This window comes from Castor canadensis, chromosome 18 (assembly GCF_047511655.1).
Source record: "Castor canadensis chromosome 18, mCasCan1.hap1v2, whole genome shotgun sequence".
Lineage (NCBI taxonomy): Eukaryota > Metazoa > Chordata > Mammalia > Rodentia > Castoridae > Castor > Castor canadensis.
The window spans coordinates 40342934-40358165 of NC_133403.1; the positions used below are offsets into that span (position 1 = coordinate 40342934).

General features: G+C 41.5%; 1 protein-coding gene across 4 annotated transcripts in view; it reads left to right on the forward strand.

The window, feature by feature from the left end:
• The window catches only part of Cfap251 (cilia and flagella associated protein 251), an 88724-nt gene that overhangs the window by 24248 nt on the left and 49244 nt on the right, over positions 1–15232 (forward strand). For all 4 annotated transcript variants that reach the window (XR_012443561.1, XR_012443560.1, XM_074061243.1 and 1 more), the window contains 8 exons: positions 2412–2489; positions 4681–4731; positions 7233–7447; positions 9653–9847; positions 11182–11432; positions 11666–11817; positions 13138–13311; positions 14344–14528. Coding sequence is in view for 2 of the 4 variants with exons in the window: in XM_074061243.1 (XP_073917344.1) it covers positions 2412–2489; positions 4681–4731; positions 7233–7447; positions 9653–9847; positions 11182–11432; positions 11666–11817; positions 13138–13311; positions 14344–14528 (1301 nt within the window). In the remaining 2 variants the exon portion in view is untranslated. The remainder of the gene's footprint in view (positions 1–2411; positions 2490–4680; positions 4732–7232; positions 7448–9652; positions 9848–11181; positions 11433–11665; positions 11818–13137; positions 13312–14343; positions 14529–15232) is intronic.

A 15232-nucleotide genomic window follows, 5' to 3' on the forward strand; every position in this document is an offset into this window, starting at 1 on the left:
GGGTGTGGCAGCTAATCTTTGTGGTTAGCTTGATTGGATTGAGAATGGCCTAGAGGAATTAGTAATGCACCTCTCAGGGATGACTACATCATGAGGGCTCTGACCTAATGAGTGGTTTCATTCACTGATGGATTTAAAATTTGAATAGGTTGTTGGAGGTGGTTGAACTGTGGAGGGTGGGGCCTAATTGGAGGAAGTAGGTCATGGGGGTGTGTCTTGGGGGTGTGGCTATATCTTGCCCTGGCCCCTTCCTGTTGAGGCTCCACTCTGTTTCCTGGCCACCATGATGTGAACTTGTCTGTTCTGCCATGCTTCCCACCATGATGGACTTGAAACCTCTAAACTGTGAGCAAAAATAAATTATCCCTTCCTTAGGTTGTTTCTGTCAGGTCCTAGGAACACAATAGTTAACCTACTGGGCATAGAATTCTAGAACAGTAATTCTTTTTCTTTTTCTTTTTTTTTTCTTCCTTTTTTTTTTTTTTTTTGGTGGGACTAGGGTTAGGTGGTATTTGTTTTCTTTCAGCACTTTGAAGATAAGGTCCATTGTCTTCTGTCTTTACCATTCTATTGAAAAAATCAACTATCAATATCTCCTTTGAAAGTAACCTGGCTGCCCTTTTTAGATTTTTCTCTTCGCTTTCAGCAGATTTCCAATGATATGTGTGTGTGTAGATGGGTATGTTATTCCTTTGTTTCGTTTTGTTTTTTTAAACATATCCTTTGAGGTTTCTTAAGCTAGGCTGCTATATTTTCCTAAGTTTTGGGAATTTCTTAGCCATTGTTTGTTTAAACATATCTTCTGCCACATTCTTCACTCCTTCTGGCATTCCATTTACAAGTAAGTTGGATGTTTTAAATTGTGTCCTATTAGTCTGTTATCTCTTTTCTCTTTTGCAATTCTTTTTATCTTCTGTGCTCCAATCTAGTTGTTTTCTGTTATATTTTCTTTTCTTTTTTGACTGGCTGATTCTTTCTTTGGCCATACCTAATTTTTTAAACCATCTTTTTGAGTTTTTTAAATCATTTTTTAAAAAAGACCTAAAATATCCAAGGCTGGCCTTGAGCTGGTGATCCTCCTCCTTCAAGCCTCCTGAGAGCTGGGATTATAGACATGCACCACCATGCCTGGCTGATTGCTTTTAAAATGAGGTAGCCTCTGAAATTCTCATCTTGTCCCCCAATCCCGATTTCTCACACATATTAATCGCAATCATTGTGAAGTCTGTGTTTGATAACTCCAACACTTGCATCTCCTGTTGGCTTCTTTCTTCTGATTGCTTTTCTCCCTGGGTTTTCAGTCCCATTTGCATGTGCCTCTTTGGTATGCTTGGTTATTTCCGCTGAATGCCCCATGTTGTATTTTGAAAGATAAAGAAATCATTTGAGGCTCAGGATGATGTACTCCTCCAAAGAAGGCTGGCTTGCTTCCGACAGACACTTGTCAGAGCAGACATTTTAATCAGAAATTGGTTTTAATCACAATTGGCTGATTTTCAGTGTCTGTGAACTCTGATCCATGCACTTACTTTCATCAGTTTGTCATCACACCCAGGCTTTTGTACTGTCGTGATGTGATTCTAACACCAGCATTGGTAGTTTACATTTCTGCAGTGATACAGCAAGCAGTAGGCAGGAGACAGGCATGGAGATAGGGCAGAAGTGGCAGGAATGGAATGGAAGGAAGCAGCTGTTCTCCAGTCTCTCTCTGGTGCTGCCTCCTGCAGCCTTCATCTCACGATGCAGCCCCCACCTCCAATACCCATCTCAAGACACATGCCTCAGCTTCCCAGGAATTTCTTGCTTTGGTGATGGTGGTGGTGTTAGTGTTACTGTTTAGTTTCTTCATTGAATGTTTCCCTAACTTTAGTTTCTGCAGAGCTGATTTTTGAGAAGGCTGCCAGCAATTCATGCCATGTGCCATCTTGGCAGCAATCAGAATCTTCCTCCAATGTCACATGTTCATTCTAGGATACCTCGTAGCCCCATCAGTTCAGAAATGTGCATGTAGCAGTCTTTGTCCAAAGGACACAGAGTAAGGGTTATTGGTGGTGGGCTAGGGGAATAGCTCAGTGGTAGGGTGTGCTTAGCAGGCCCTGGGTTCAATGCCTAGAACCCCTCCCCCCAAAAAAGATGATTGGTGAATACTTATTTACTTTTGTGTGTCTTAATTTATAGATAATGTATTATAATACATAAAACTTGAAAATGAATACATTTTACACTATTTATCAACTACTATTTAAATGATACAATTTTTGTTTACCAAATGCCAGGTGTTTTCTGTTTTATATTCCTACTTGGTAATTTATTGTAATTAAAATTACTATTTAATTTTAACACTCAGCTTAACCAGAGAGAAACAGAAAATTTATTATCAGGTAAACATATTTTCATATTTTATGTTTCAGAACTACCTTACTTTTAATCCAACAAATAATAAAGAGTTGGTGAGCAATAGTAAAACACAGGCAATATATTATTCATGGGTAAGTAGAAATATTTTGATTTGTTGTAAATGTGGGTACAAGTGTATATTTATTCTTTGAATAGAAATGTTTTGGTAATATAACAACATAGTGTCTATTTAGGAAGCAATAAGTATATATTAAAATGTTTTAATTATGGTATTTATTTTAGTCCCATTGGAAATTAGCATATTAAATAAAAAGCAGATAATTAAATTTCACTTAATATTTATGGAGTAATGAGGAAAATATTTATATGAATATATTTAATGGGTTTAAAAGGTAGGGGTTTTTTTTTTTTTTTTTTTGAGACCCTGGACTTTATTCCTTTTCAGAAAGGAATTAGCAAACAGAACAACCAACACAAGAGAAAATAATGAGATTAAAGAAACATTTAAAGTTAAACAAAGCCTGGGCACCCATGGCTCACACCTGTAATCCTAGCTACTCAGGAGGCATCGGATCTAAGGATCTGGGTTTGAAGCCAGCCCCGGGCAAATAGTTCGAGAGACCCTATCTCAAAAAACCCATCATAAACAAGGGCTGGTGGAGTGGTTCAAGCTGTAAAAGCTCCTGCCTAGCAAGTGTGAGGCCCTAAGTTCAAACCCCAGTGCCCATCAATCAATCAATCAATAAAATTAAATTAAATTAAACATAGGATTATGTTTAACTCAGCAGTTCCTAGGTACACCTGGAAGGATTGACAACAGCCATATAGGATGCAAATAGATTTTCACAAATATCCATATAGTGCCATGATTCAAAATAACCAAAAGGTAGAAACAAACCAAATGTCCATAAACTGCTGAACAGGTAAACAAACTGTGATCTTTCCACACAGTAGAGTATTACTATATGAAGTGCCAGACACAAAGTCACCAATTGTATGTTTCCATTTATATGGATGTCAAAACAGGCAAATCCATACAGTCAGAGAATAGACTCCTCGTAATTGGGCTGGGAAGAGGAGGCATGGTGGGTGACTGCTTAGTGGATATGGGGGTCACCTTTTGGTGTGATGAAAATGTCTTATAACTAGATAGAAGTGGTGTTGCACAGCATTGTGAATATAAGAAATACCACTGACTTGTGTCACTTTATAGTGATTCACATGGTTAATTTGTAGGTTAAGTACATTTTATTTCAATAAAAAATGCAAAGCCAAAACAAAAGCACATTGAATCACTACTGTCAGTGGTATTTATTTCTTCAGGGGTTTTAGGCCTAAAGCCTTATTGATATAGAATTCTCATTAGCTACCATTTAAAGTCAAAATCATTTGTGGCATTTTTTAAAATGTATATCTTTGTCTGTGGAACCTTTTTATTTATTTATTTTTTATTTATTTATTTTTATTGTTTTATTATTCATATGTGCATACAATGCTTGGGTCATTTCACCCCCCTGCCCCCAACCCCCTCCCTTACCACCCACTCCGCCCCCTCCCTCTCCCCCCACCCCCTCAATACCCAGCAGAAACTATTTTGCCCTTATTTCTAATTTTGTTGAAGAGAGAGTATAAGCTATAATAGGAAGGAACAAGGGTTTTTGCTGGTTGAGATAAGGATAGCTATACAGGGAGTTGACTCACATTAATTTCCTGTGCGTGTGTGTTACCTTCTAGGTTAATTCTTTTTGATCTCTCCTTTTCTCTAGTTCCTGGTTCCCTTTTTCTATTGGCCTCAGTTGCTTTTAAGGTATCTGCTTTAGTTTCTCTGCGTTAAGGGCAAGAAATGCTAGCTAGTTTTTTAGGTGTCTTACCTATCCTCACCCCTTCCTTGTGTGCTCTCGCTTTTATCATGTGCTCAAAGTCCAGTCCCCTTGTTGTGTTTGCCCTTGATCTAATGTCCACATATGAGGGAGAACATACGATTTTTGGTCTTTTGGGCCAGGCTAACCTCACTTAGAATGATGTTCTCCAACTCCATCCATTTACCAGCGAATGATAACATTTCGTTCTTCTTCATGGCTGCGTAAAATTCCATTGTGTATAGATACCACATTTTCTTAATCCATTCGTCAGTGGTGGGGCATCTTGGCTGTTATGGAACCTTTTTAGATGCTCTTCAAGGCAACAGATTTTCTCACGTATAGAATTTTTAAATCTCTGACCCTGTAATTTTTGTTTTGACTTTGCTATTACGTAGTTCCTGTTTTGGAAAGCAGATTTTTTTTTTTTTTTAGTAGTAACTATTTTTTCTGTGTTTATCAGTTTGAAGAGGAAAGTGTACTTGCTCACAGTGCCCCACTCTTAACAGAAAAGGTGAGTATGCCCGGGGCGTTTCGAGCATCAGAATCTGTGGAGGACATGATGCCTGTGATGTGCCCATGCTGTGCAGCTATGGTCTGTGCTCTGTGTGGCTTCATCCCAAACCACTGGGGAATACTTTGACAATCTTTACTTGGGTCCTTTAGCTAAACTGATTTGCCAGCTGAAAATAATGGAAGTATTGTTAAAAATCAAATGTTATAGAAAACATATCCAAAAAAGTAATGGATTTTATAATGTACATGTGCATATTGATAAAGAATAAGAGTTAATTGGAAGTGATGTAAGTGGAGTAATTGAACACGAGTAGGTCCGTTATGAAAATGACCATCTTCAGAATAGTAAAAACTGGTATTGTGAGGGCAGGGGTTGTGGCTCAAGTGGTAGAGCATCTACCTGGCAAACATAAGACTCTGAGTTCAGATCCCAGTGCTACCAAAAATTAAAGGTCGTTGGGTATTCATATATTTAAGAACAGTAGGAAAGTGGCAAACCACATGTTGAGAAAGCATTTCATCTTGCCTGCTGACTGCAAGCTGCTTCGTCTGAAATGGAATTTGAGTCCTGTCTCCTAAAGCATTTTCTGTGTCTGATACACGTGTAGTCTGACCTCACCTTGTGATTTTTCTGCTTCCATTCTTCTTTCTTGGTATGATTTGTAAAAACTTGCTTATTTACAGTACTAGGGATCAAACCCAGAGCCTCTTGGTGCTAGGAAAGCATTTTACCTCTGTGCTACATCACCAGCCTGCAAAAATTTATTTTTTAAGAGGGCATGACCAAAGGAAAAAGTAATCATGAGCGAGATAGACACAGGGAAAGATTATTCTGCTGGGGGAGTGGCACAATTGGTAAAAACAACAGCCTAGCAAGTGCGAGGCCTTGAGTTCAAACCCCAGTGCTGCCAAAATAAATAAATAAATAAATAAATAAAACAAATTGGCATCAACTTTGATTTAAGAAAAACAACTTTAGGGGCTAGGAGAATATCTCAAGCAGTTGGAATGCCTGCCTAGCAAGCATGAGGCCCAGAGTTCAAACCCTAGTACTGCCAAAAAAAAAAAGACCATATTTAATTTAACATTGATTTATTTGCAGTGCTGGGGATTGAATTTAGGGAAGTACTCTACCACTGAACTACATCCCCAGCCCAACACTGATTTCTTAACATGGGCCTCACAACCAGTATCACTATATATGACTCGTGCCTGAATGAAGCTCATCTCACACAGGTATCCTCTGCAGTCAGCTGTCTTGCACTCAAAAACACTAGTCAGCACTTTAGGTCTATGTTTGGTGCCAGTGTGTTTGTATTTTATTTTTTAGTGTTTGACAAGGGATGTTTGTTTTGGGAAACAATACAAGCAATTGTAATTCCCATATCCTATTTGCTTAAGTGCAATAGAACAGTCAAGTGTAATTTCTTTCCACAGTAGTACATCTGGTCTTTTGCCTTTAGTTATTCTATTGTAATCCTAAAGACCAGTGAACAAGTCATGAGGGCTCTGACAGGCAAGTCCGCTTACTCAATGAGAAATTCAGATAATTTAAGTCAAGTGTTCCAGTAGTGCAATTAAAATAGTCAAATAAGGGTTCAAATATATTTTTTCAATATGCTAGTTTCTTTTAAGTTATGTTCAGGCAAGGTACTGCTTAAAAAACACCATTATTGGTTTTGTCCACAGATGTAAGTTATCAAAAGTTACCCAAGGTAAGTTTGATGTTGAATGCAAGTTTAAACAATAAAAAATTGTATTACATTTACTTCCCAAAGCAAATTATACAATTAGAGCCCCCAAACTTGTAAACTAAACGTTCTGACACAAATGCACAAAATTAAATTGGTGCCAGACACCAGTGGCTCATGCCTCTAATCCTAGCTATGCAGGAGGCAAAAATCAGGAGGATCATGGTTTGAAGTCAGCCTGGGCAAATAGTTTGTAAGACCCTATCTCGAAAAAACCCATCACAAAAAGTGCTGGTGGAGTGGCTCAAGGTGTAGGCCCTGCGTTCAAGCCCCAGTACTGCAAAAAAGAAAAAATTAAATTGGTAACATTAAAGAAAGGACACATGTCTATTTTGAGATATGTAGTGTTTGGGCTGAGCAACCTTTTTGTCTTGAAATTTAAAAGCAGTTCTCTGTTCGGGTCAAGTTCAAGCATTGCAATGAATAAAAAGAAAGCACCCCAAAATGTAAATAAGATCTTGAAAAGAATGGAAAAGTATCCTTATTTACAGTGTCAGAACTGAAATGAGAAGGCAGGGAACTGCAATTGAGCACAGTGCATAACCCTTCGCTTGCTCTTGGTGATCCTTCAAAGGTTCAGAACTGCCTGGACTATGAGAATCATGGGAGATGGTTTTTAGTGATTCTTTTTTTTTCCTTTCTTTTTTCTCACTGTATTTCAGCATAATGATTTAAAATGTCATGTTGATATAGGTTTTATTTTATTTTCATTACAGATGCTAACTCATGATTTGTCTTTGAAACACAGACATTCAACAAGCTTGTGGGAAAATTTAGCCAGTCCGTCTTTCACTTGAACCTCACACAGATACTCTCGGCAACAATGGAAGGGAAGCTGGTTGTCTGGAACATACACCACCCACTTTCATCTTCCCCCACCTTTGTGGGCTTTCCCTACATCAAGCCTTGTAAATTGGTTCATTTGCAGAAAGAGAGCATCACCGTGCTCACCACCGTTGATAGGTAATTAGCTTAATTAAAAGGTAGCTTTAGATGATTACACAAATATTTTAGAACTCTTTTTATATACATATCTGTATATGCATAGCATATTTCTGGGGAGAGTCATAATTAACTGGGAACCTTGGTTGCCTCTGAGGAAAAGAACTGATAACAAGGATCAGGGATGGGGGTGGGTTTATTCTTTATATAGTCCCATTTATACGAATTGGATTAAAAAAAAACATGGACATGCATTGTGTTTAGAAATCCCGCTTTGTTGGTGAAGCAGAAAGTAACTGACTTTTTTCTTCTGTGATATTTAGACTTATTTTGTACCCCAAATTTTTCATACCTTAAGTTTTGAAAACAATTCAAAGTAGAGTGGCCCAAGTAGTAGAGCACCTGCCTAGCAAGCGTGAGGCCCTGAGTTCAAACCCCAGTACCTCAAGCAAAACAAAACAAAATAATTCAAATATCTATATTGTTTTGTCTGATTGAAAAATAACATTTATGGGTTGGAGGAGTGGCTCAAGTGGTAGAGAGCCTGCTTAGCAAGCATGAGACTCTGAGTTCAAACCACAGTACTGCAAAAAAAAAAATTACACATCATATAAAGATCAAATACATCACAACCCTTTTATTGGCTGGGGAAAAAAGAGGATTGAGACAGGGTCTCACTATGTAGCCCAGGCTGACCAAATACATGATTCTCCTGCCTGCCTCAGCAGGAGGCATGTGCCACCACACCCAACTTTATAAAATTTGGAGCTCTTGGACTTTGAGGGGCTGCGGGGACTCACAGATGATCATTAAAAGCCTCTGATAGAACAGGGTTCATATTCCAGCTGTATCCCTTCCTTGCTGAGTGACCTTGAGTTTCTCCCTCTGTAAGATGGGCACAAAAGTCTCTGAGCTTTTATGAGGATTTCACAAGATAAGGCATGCAGAACTGCACTGGGTAGATGACAGACACCACTGAGTGTGGAGGAAATGTCTAATGACCAGGACCTGCCCATATGGTTGGAGTCACTGTCCATCTGCTTTCAAAAAGCCGTTAACATTTATTTGCCTTCCTTTAGATGTAGGGGAATAGTGAGGTCCTGGCATGCTTTTACAAAGAGAGATGAAATTGTCATTCTCATTCATTGATTGGTAGAACTGCAAACCAATGATGCTGTCAATTTTTGGGGGGGTGGGGTTTGAATTCAGGGCCTCACACTTGCTAGGGTTGCTAGGCAGGCACTCTATCACTTGAGCCACTCCACCAGCTGCTGTCAACTTTTAATCAGCTGGAGGTTAGGGCCCAGTGAAGACCAGGCCTGAATTCCCCTCTTTCCATGTTAACTAAAACTCAGACAGTATCTAGGAACAGTGGAAGGAAAAGGTCTCTAAAAATATTTGGTTGGCTTTGCCACTTCTGTCCAGCAGAGGGCAGTGAAAGAGGTTCTAGCCAATTACTCTGACCACCTGCCTTGCTTATTAATCAGAAACCTCATTTAATCACTGCATAATAGATGAGACTCGAATTGAAATTCACTCCCCTTCTCCCCCTGTGATTAGGACTGTGTCAGAGTCTTTAAAAAAAAAGCCCATTTGGGATGAATCTGTGGACTGGAAATAAAAGCCATTTTGTCACGCAGCACTGCTCTTGGCTGTGGTGATTGGACAGGGTTTTATGGTCTCTCTAACAACAGAGCCTTCCTATAAAGTGGCTTGTGTCCCATTGCCATCCTTGTGATTGTGGAGGGCTGGGGACTGACTCTCTCTGTTGTCATCTGCAGTCATGTGGCAGAGAATCTAATCACTGCCCACCACCATGGTATATGACTGACCTTGGAGGGCTGGGAAGAACGTATCAAAAGAGTGTGCACTTTGCTTTAGACACTGGACTCTCTGCATAGTCTAGTCTTTCAGCCCTGAGAGAGTTCCCAGGTATGTGTGTCCCGTGTGATATTTGGGATATACTTATACTAAAAGAGAGTATTCATTATCTGTCTGAGATTTAAATTTCATTGTACATCCTCTATTGTTATTTGCTATACCTGGCTTTGAGCAAGTTTAACTTCTCTGAGCCTTGGTTTCCTAGATATAAAGTGGGAAAAACAATGATAAAATCAGCCTCACGGGCAATATTAAATAGAGTTTCCCAAACCCAGAGCTTGGTGTTCAATGCATGGTCCTTGCTATTACTGTTGTGTAACAAACCAATGTTACTCTCCATTTCAGCTATATTGTCACAGGTGACATTAAGGGTAACATTAAGTTCTACGATCACAACCTGTCCATTGTTAACTGGTACAGTAACTTCAAACTGAGCTCCATAAGGACCCTGTCCTTTTCAAAGACCCTGCCAAGTCCCCCCACCGAGAAATCCAACTTCCCCACAGACTGTACTTTAAAAGGTGACCTTTTCGTCATCAGGTAAGTTGTTAATGAATCTAGTGATTTGGCTGAGCACTGGTAGCTCACTCCTGTAATCCTAGCTACTTGGGAGGAAGAGATCAGGAGGATCATGGTTTGAAGCCAGCCCTAGGCAAACAGTTTAAGAAACCCTATCTCAAAAATACTCAATGCAACAAAGGGCTGGTGGTGGAGTGACTCAAGTGGTAGAATGCCTGCCCAGCAAGTGTGAGACTTTGAGTTCAAACCCCAGTACCAAAAAAAAAAAAAAAGGCTGAAATTGAGGGAACTGGATGGCACTGGTGGCTCACATCTGTAATCTTAGCTACTTGGGAGGCAGGGATCAGGAGGATCATCATTTGTGGCCAGCCTGGGCAAATAGTTCATGAGACTCTATCTCAAAAATAACCAATTCAAAAAAGGGCTGGCAGAGTGGCTCAAGTGGTTGAGTTCCTGCCTAGCAAGTGTAAGGCCCTGAGTTCAAACCCCAGTGCTGCCAAAAAATAAAAATAAAATAACCAGAGCAAAAATGGACTGGAGGTGTGGCTCAAGTGGTAGAGCACCTGCTTTGCAAGTATGAAAGCCCTGAGTCCAAACCCCAGATCCACCAACACCTCCCCCCCACAAAAAAAAAAAAAGAAATTGAGGAAACTGGCCTTTCTTGTGAGTCCTTTATCTGGCGTGCAGATGGCTCTCTGACTGATTGCAGTCGCTATTGGGATTTGAACTCAGGGCCTCACACTTGCTAGGCAGGCACTCTACCACTTGAGCCACTCTGCCAGACCACTGTTGGGTCATTTTTAAAACTTAGTTAACCATTGCTTTAATGTTAAGACTGTTGAATATCTGGAAGCTGGACAGTCCTTGTCCCGGAGCTCCCAGCTTTGTGGAACTCCGTGCCCTTGGCTATGGGTTGGTCTCTTTTCACCCAACTGAGCTTGTCCTAGCTACTGAGGTTAAAGGCATTGGATAATTAATAGCCATAACATTTCAAGACCGAATTATATGTGAGTCTGCTTAATTACCCTTGCAGTCTTTACAGGCACATCTGTATGTGTGCACCAAACTCCATATTTGCATACACAAATGAATATTTGCATGTGCAGATTAGCTAATTGTACAACTGACTGTCCATCTGCATACTTAATGACTCAATTTACATGTAGAAAGTAGGCTTTTTTCACTTGCAAATGGAAGCTGTTGGGTATTGGTGGTATATTTTTGGAGATGTTGGGTTAATAATGTCACTAAATTATAGGCGACAGAGGCGGTTCATGTGCAATTAGAAGCAGAATAGCTGGTGTGCCCCATTCCCTGCAAACACTGACACTGTTCAGTCTCTCCTTGGCAAACAGGAATTTTATCATTGGAACATCTGATGCCACCGTGTACCACTTAACGACAGATGGCACCAAACTTGAGAAACTATTCGTAGAGCCCAAGGACGCCATTTGTGCTATCGCCTGCCACCCATATCAACCCCTCATTGCCATTGGGAGTGCCTGTGGGATGATCAAAGTATGGGATTATGAAAAGAAGAAGTACCTTTTCAGCAGGGTTTTTGAAAAGGGACTTGGAGTCCAAAGCCTGACCTACAACCCAGAAGGTATTTTCATTTTCCTGAAAGTTGTCCCTGACCCCAGCCCCCCACAGACTAACTGAAATGCCTTCTCTCTAGGACTCCCTGGGCCTCGTACTGTCTGGCCCTCTTCCTAAAGTGTCTGCTTTTCTGTTGATTTCTCCGTGTGAAGACTTTGTCATTTGTGCTCCTCGCTGTCTTCTCTGCACCTAGAGCAGATTGAAGTCCTAATACCATTGTTCTTGGGCTTGTCATTGCAGGAGCTCTGCTTGGAGCTGGCTTCACAGAGGGGACAGTTTACATTCTTGATGCAATGTCTTTAGAAAATGAAAGTCCAGAGCCTTTCAGATATTCCAGAACCTGCGTGACTCATGTAAGCTTCTCGCATGACTCCCGCTACATGGCGACTGCAGTAAGTATTCACTGACTGTGACCAGTGGCTTAAGAGAGAGGGGGCTGGGGAAAGTGAGGGTGCTGAGGATGCTCAAAAATTCTGATGATGGGTGCTCAAATCTGAATGTACTAAAAACCATTGAACTGCACACCTCAGTGTGAAATGGTTACATGGATTGTGTGGTATATGACTTATATTTCAATAAAGCTGTTATACAAAGAGAAAAAGGGGTGGGAGGGCTTTTGCCTGTGGATAAGACTTACCCACCTGGATTCTGCCGTGGACGTGTTAAGTTTTCAGAACCCTGTTTCTGTATCCACACTTTCATCTTCCCTCTCATTTTTGACAAAAAGACATGCTCATCAATTTCAAAGCAGTGTCCCCAACCAGAGATTTGGATTCTGTTCTTTCCCTCGGTGACTTGGGCTCATGATCTCAGGAAAGATGTTTTCCGACCTCCGACCTCTCCCTCAGTCCGTCTGCTGGTCTGACTGCCTGTGTGGGGAAGCAGCTTCCTCACTTGAGCCTCTCCCTCCTGGCACCTCCTAGCCACATGGCCTGTCTTCTGGCTCATGCACACAGCACAAGTAAGTGCCAGAGCTGTCCCAGAACCTGGCTTGGACATCCCACATCCCTCAGGCTGCTCTTCCCACTAGGTCCTGTATCAGACATTTTTTATTTTCTAAAACTGGACAAAGAAAAGGGAGGACAAAGGCAAAAAGATTCAGACTTATGGCTTTCGCTAGAGAACAGGGGACTTGGAAATAGAGTAAGACCATAGTGTCATGTTAATACTTTCTCCCGCAACTACTGCTATCTACTTGTAGCTTTCATTTTCTCATCTGTAAATGGGCATTATTTTTCAACTTATTTTAATAAACTAGATTTTTTTGATAAGTTATTCTAGAGGCAAACTTAGCATGAAAAACATTATGATGATTCTTTTGTTTTTAAATCTCTTTATTTATTTATTTTGCAGTACTGGGGTGTGAACACAGGGTTTTATGCTTACTAGGCAGGCACTCTATTGCTTTACCTGTGCCTTCCACCATTTTTGCCATGGTTATTTTGGAGGTAGGGTCTTGCTTTTTTCCCAGGTCAGCCTGGACCACAGTCCTCTTATTTTAAACTTCCTGCCTTTGCTGGAATGACAGGTGGGCACCATCACACCCAGATTTTTTTCTGTTGAGATGAGGCATCTCTTAGCACTGTGATCCTCCAGATCTTAGCTACCCGTGTAATTTGGGATGAAAGGCATGCGCCACCATGCCCTGCTCTGTGATGATTCTTAAGTCATAAAATTAAAAGTAGAGAAATTTCTCTTTTGTTCATATTCAGGATGTAAGTTTCACTGTGGCTGTATACGTGATGATAGTTAAAAATGGACGAAGAGTCTGGGAATATTTGGCAAGACTCCGCTCTCATCGCAAGAGCATCCGAAGTCTCCTGTTTGGGGTTCACCTCGACAGCAATGAGCCTCGGCTACTGAGCCTTGGGAGAGACAGGTTCCTGGTGAGCTATTTAGCTTTGTTTACCTGGTCACCAGGACTGTGTGTCATTCTTGTCACCTACCTGGCATCTTGCCTAGACCAGGCCACAATATGTGTTTGTTGGAGAAAATGAACATACAATGAAGTATCACAAACCTCTCCAAGTTGGCATCTGGCCTTAACAGGGCTGTGACATTGCCCAGGGGCTTATGTCCTGGAGCAGGTGCTCCTGGGAAGTGGTGAGTGGAAGGCAAGTGGAGGTGCATCTGTCCCTCACAGCACTGATGACTCAGCTACCTTTGCCTCTAAGGGGGAATGTAGCCGACTTTGTGATCAGGGGCCTGGGCCAGAGCATTACAGTGCAAAGACATTGCAGGATCAAGCTGGAAAGATTCCCAAGTAATCAATCAGTATATTCATCCATCTACCCTTCCTCTCTCCCTTCTCATCTTCCTTCCCTCCCTTTCTCTCTATCCTGACCTGCCCACCAAAACAAACCTGTGGTCCAAATTCAGCAGGCTGCTAATTTGTGATCGTCAAGTCCTGAGATTTAGGTATGAATTAGTTCCTATTCTTAGGGCTGGCTGAGTGGCTCAAGTGGTAGAGCACTTGAATAGCAAGTGTGAGGCCCTGAGTTCAAACCACAGAACTGCTAAAAAAAAAAAAATAGGAAAAGTTCCTATTCCTGGAGAGTTCCTAAAATGCTGGTAAGGAGCACAGTAGAACATAACTGTGGTATTTGAGGTTTGGGGTAAGTTGGATCCAAATTTGAATTTTTACTCTACCACTTCTTAGCTGTGTGGCCTTGGGCAAGCCCCTGTAAATATTTCTGAACATTCTTGCTCCTTTGTATAAAGGCCTGCAGAAATGCTCTGCGGGGAGTTAGGGTTCAGTGAGATGAAGTGTTAGGTTCTGAGCTCACTGTTTCACTCATCATGAGTACTCAGTGACAGTCACTCAAGGGTGTGATATCCAGGGGAGTCTTCTCTTAGACCCTGTACTGTCCCCATAATAGGCTAGGTCCTCATGTGTGTCCATCTGGGCTCCTCTGCAGATAGAGTACAATCTGATCAAGAGCTACAAAGACCACCTGGACGTCCTAGACATTCATCGAACTGACCAGGGCAACTACCCCACCTGCATGGTCTGGTACCCGCCACTCACCAAGGAGCTCTTCCTGCTCATTTGCAACAGTGGCTACAAAGTCAAACTTTTTAATTCTACCACCAAAATGTGCAGGTGAGCACAGGGGGCTTTCCACTAATGTCCTGTCTACGGCAACTTCTCATTCCCCAGCCAGTTGCAGGCCTCCACCTGAGGACCTGCAGCAGCTTGGCTACTGTTATCAGACTCCTCACTCCACACAGGAGGAAACTAGGCACAGATAACATGAATTATCCTTACCCAGGCAGTGCCAGAGGGAGGATGCCAACCTAGGCTCTTGCATGGAAATGCCCAGAACTGGTCTCTGGGGCTCTGGAAACGTGGCCAATGCTCTAGTCTCCCATTGTCCATGAAGAAAAAACCTACTTTCACCCAACTACTCCCAGTTGTTTGATTTTTCTTACTCTGGTGCTCAAAGGCATGTTAAGTTCAATTGACGACACTCTGTTCACTCCCTCCCCGAGCTAGGTTCTGTCCAGGTGCTGAAGACAGGGGTGCAAGCGAGACAGGGTTCCCATCTCCATCATGGAGTTCACACTCAAGTGAAGGAGGGTCGCTGCACTAAAGTGCCCAAGTAGCTAGGGGACTAAATATGTGGAAACTGATGCCACACAAAGCAATTCGAAAAGATATGATGAACTGGGTGTCCTGGAGGCAGAGGAGCCGTTGTTTTCAAAGGGTAGAAAGAAAACAGATGGTACCTGAACAGAGACTTGCAGTGGGGGGAGGGAGTAAGCCAGGACAGGAGAAAAAGCCTCTAGACAGGGGATCAGCAAGAG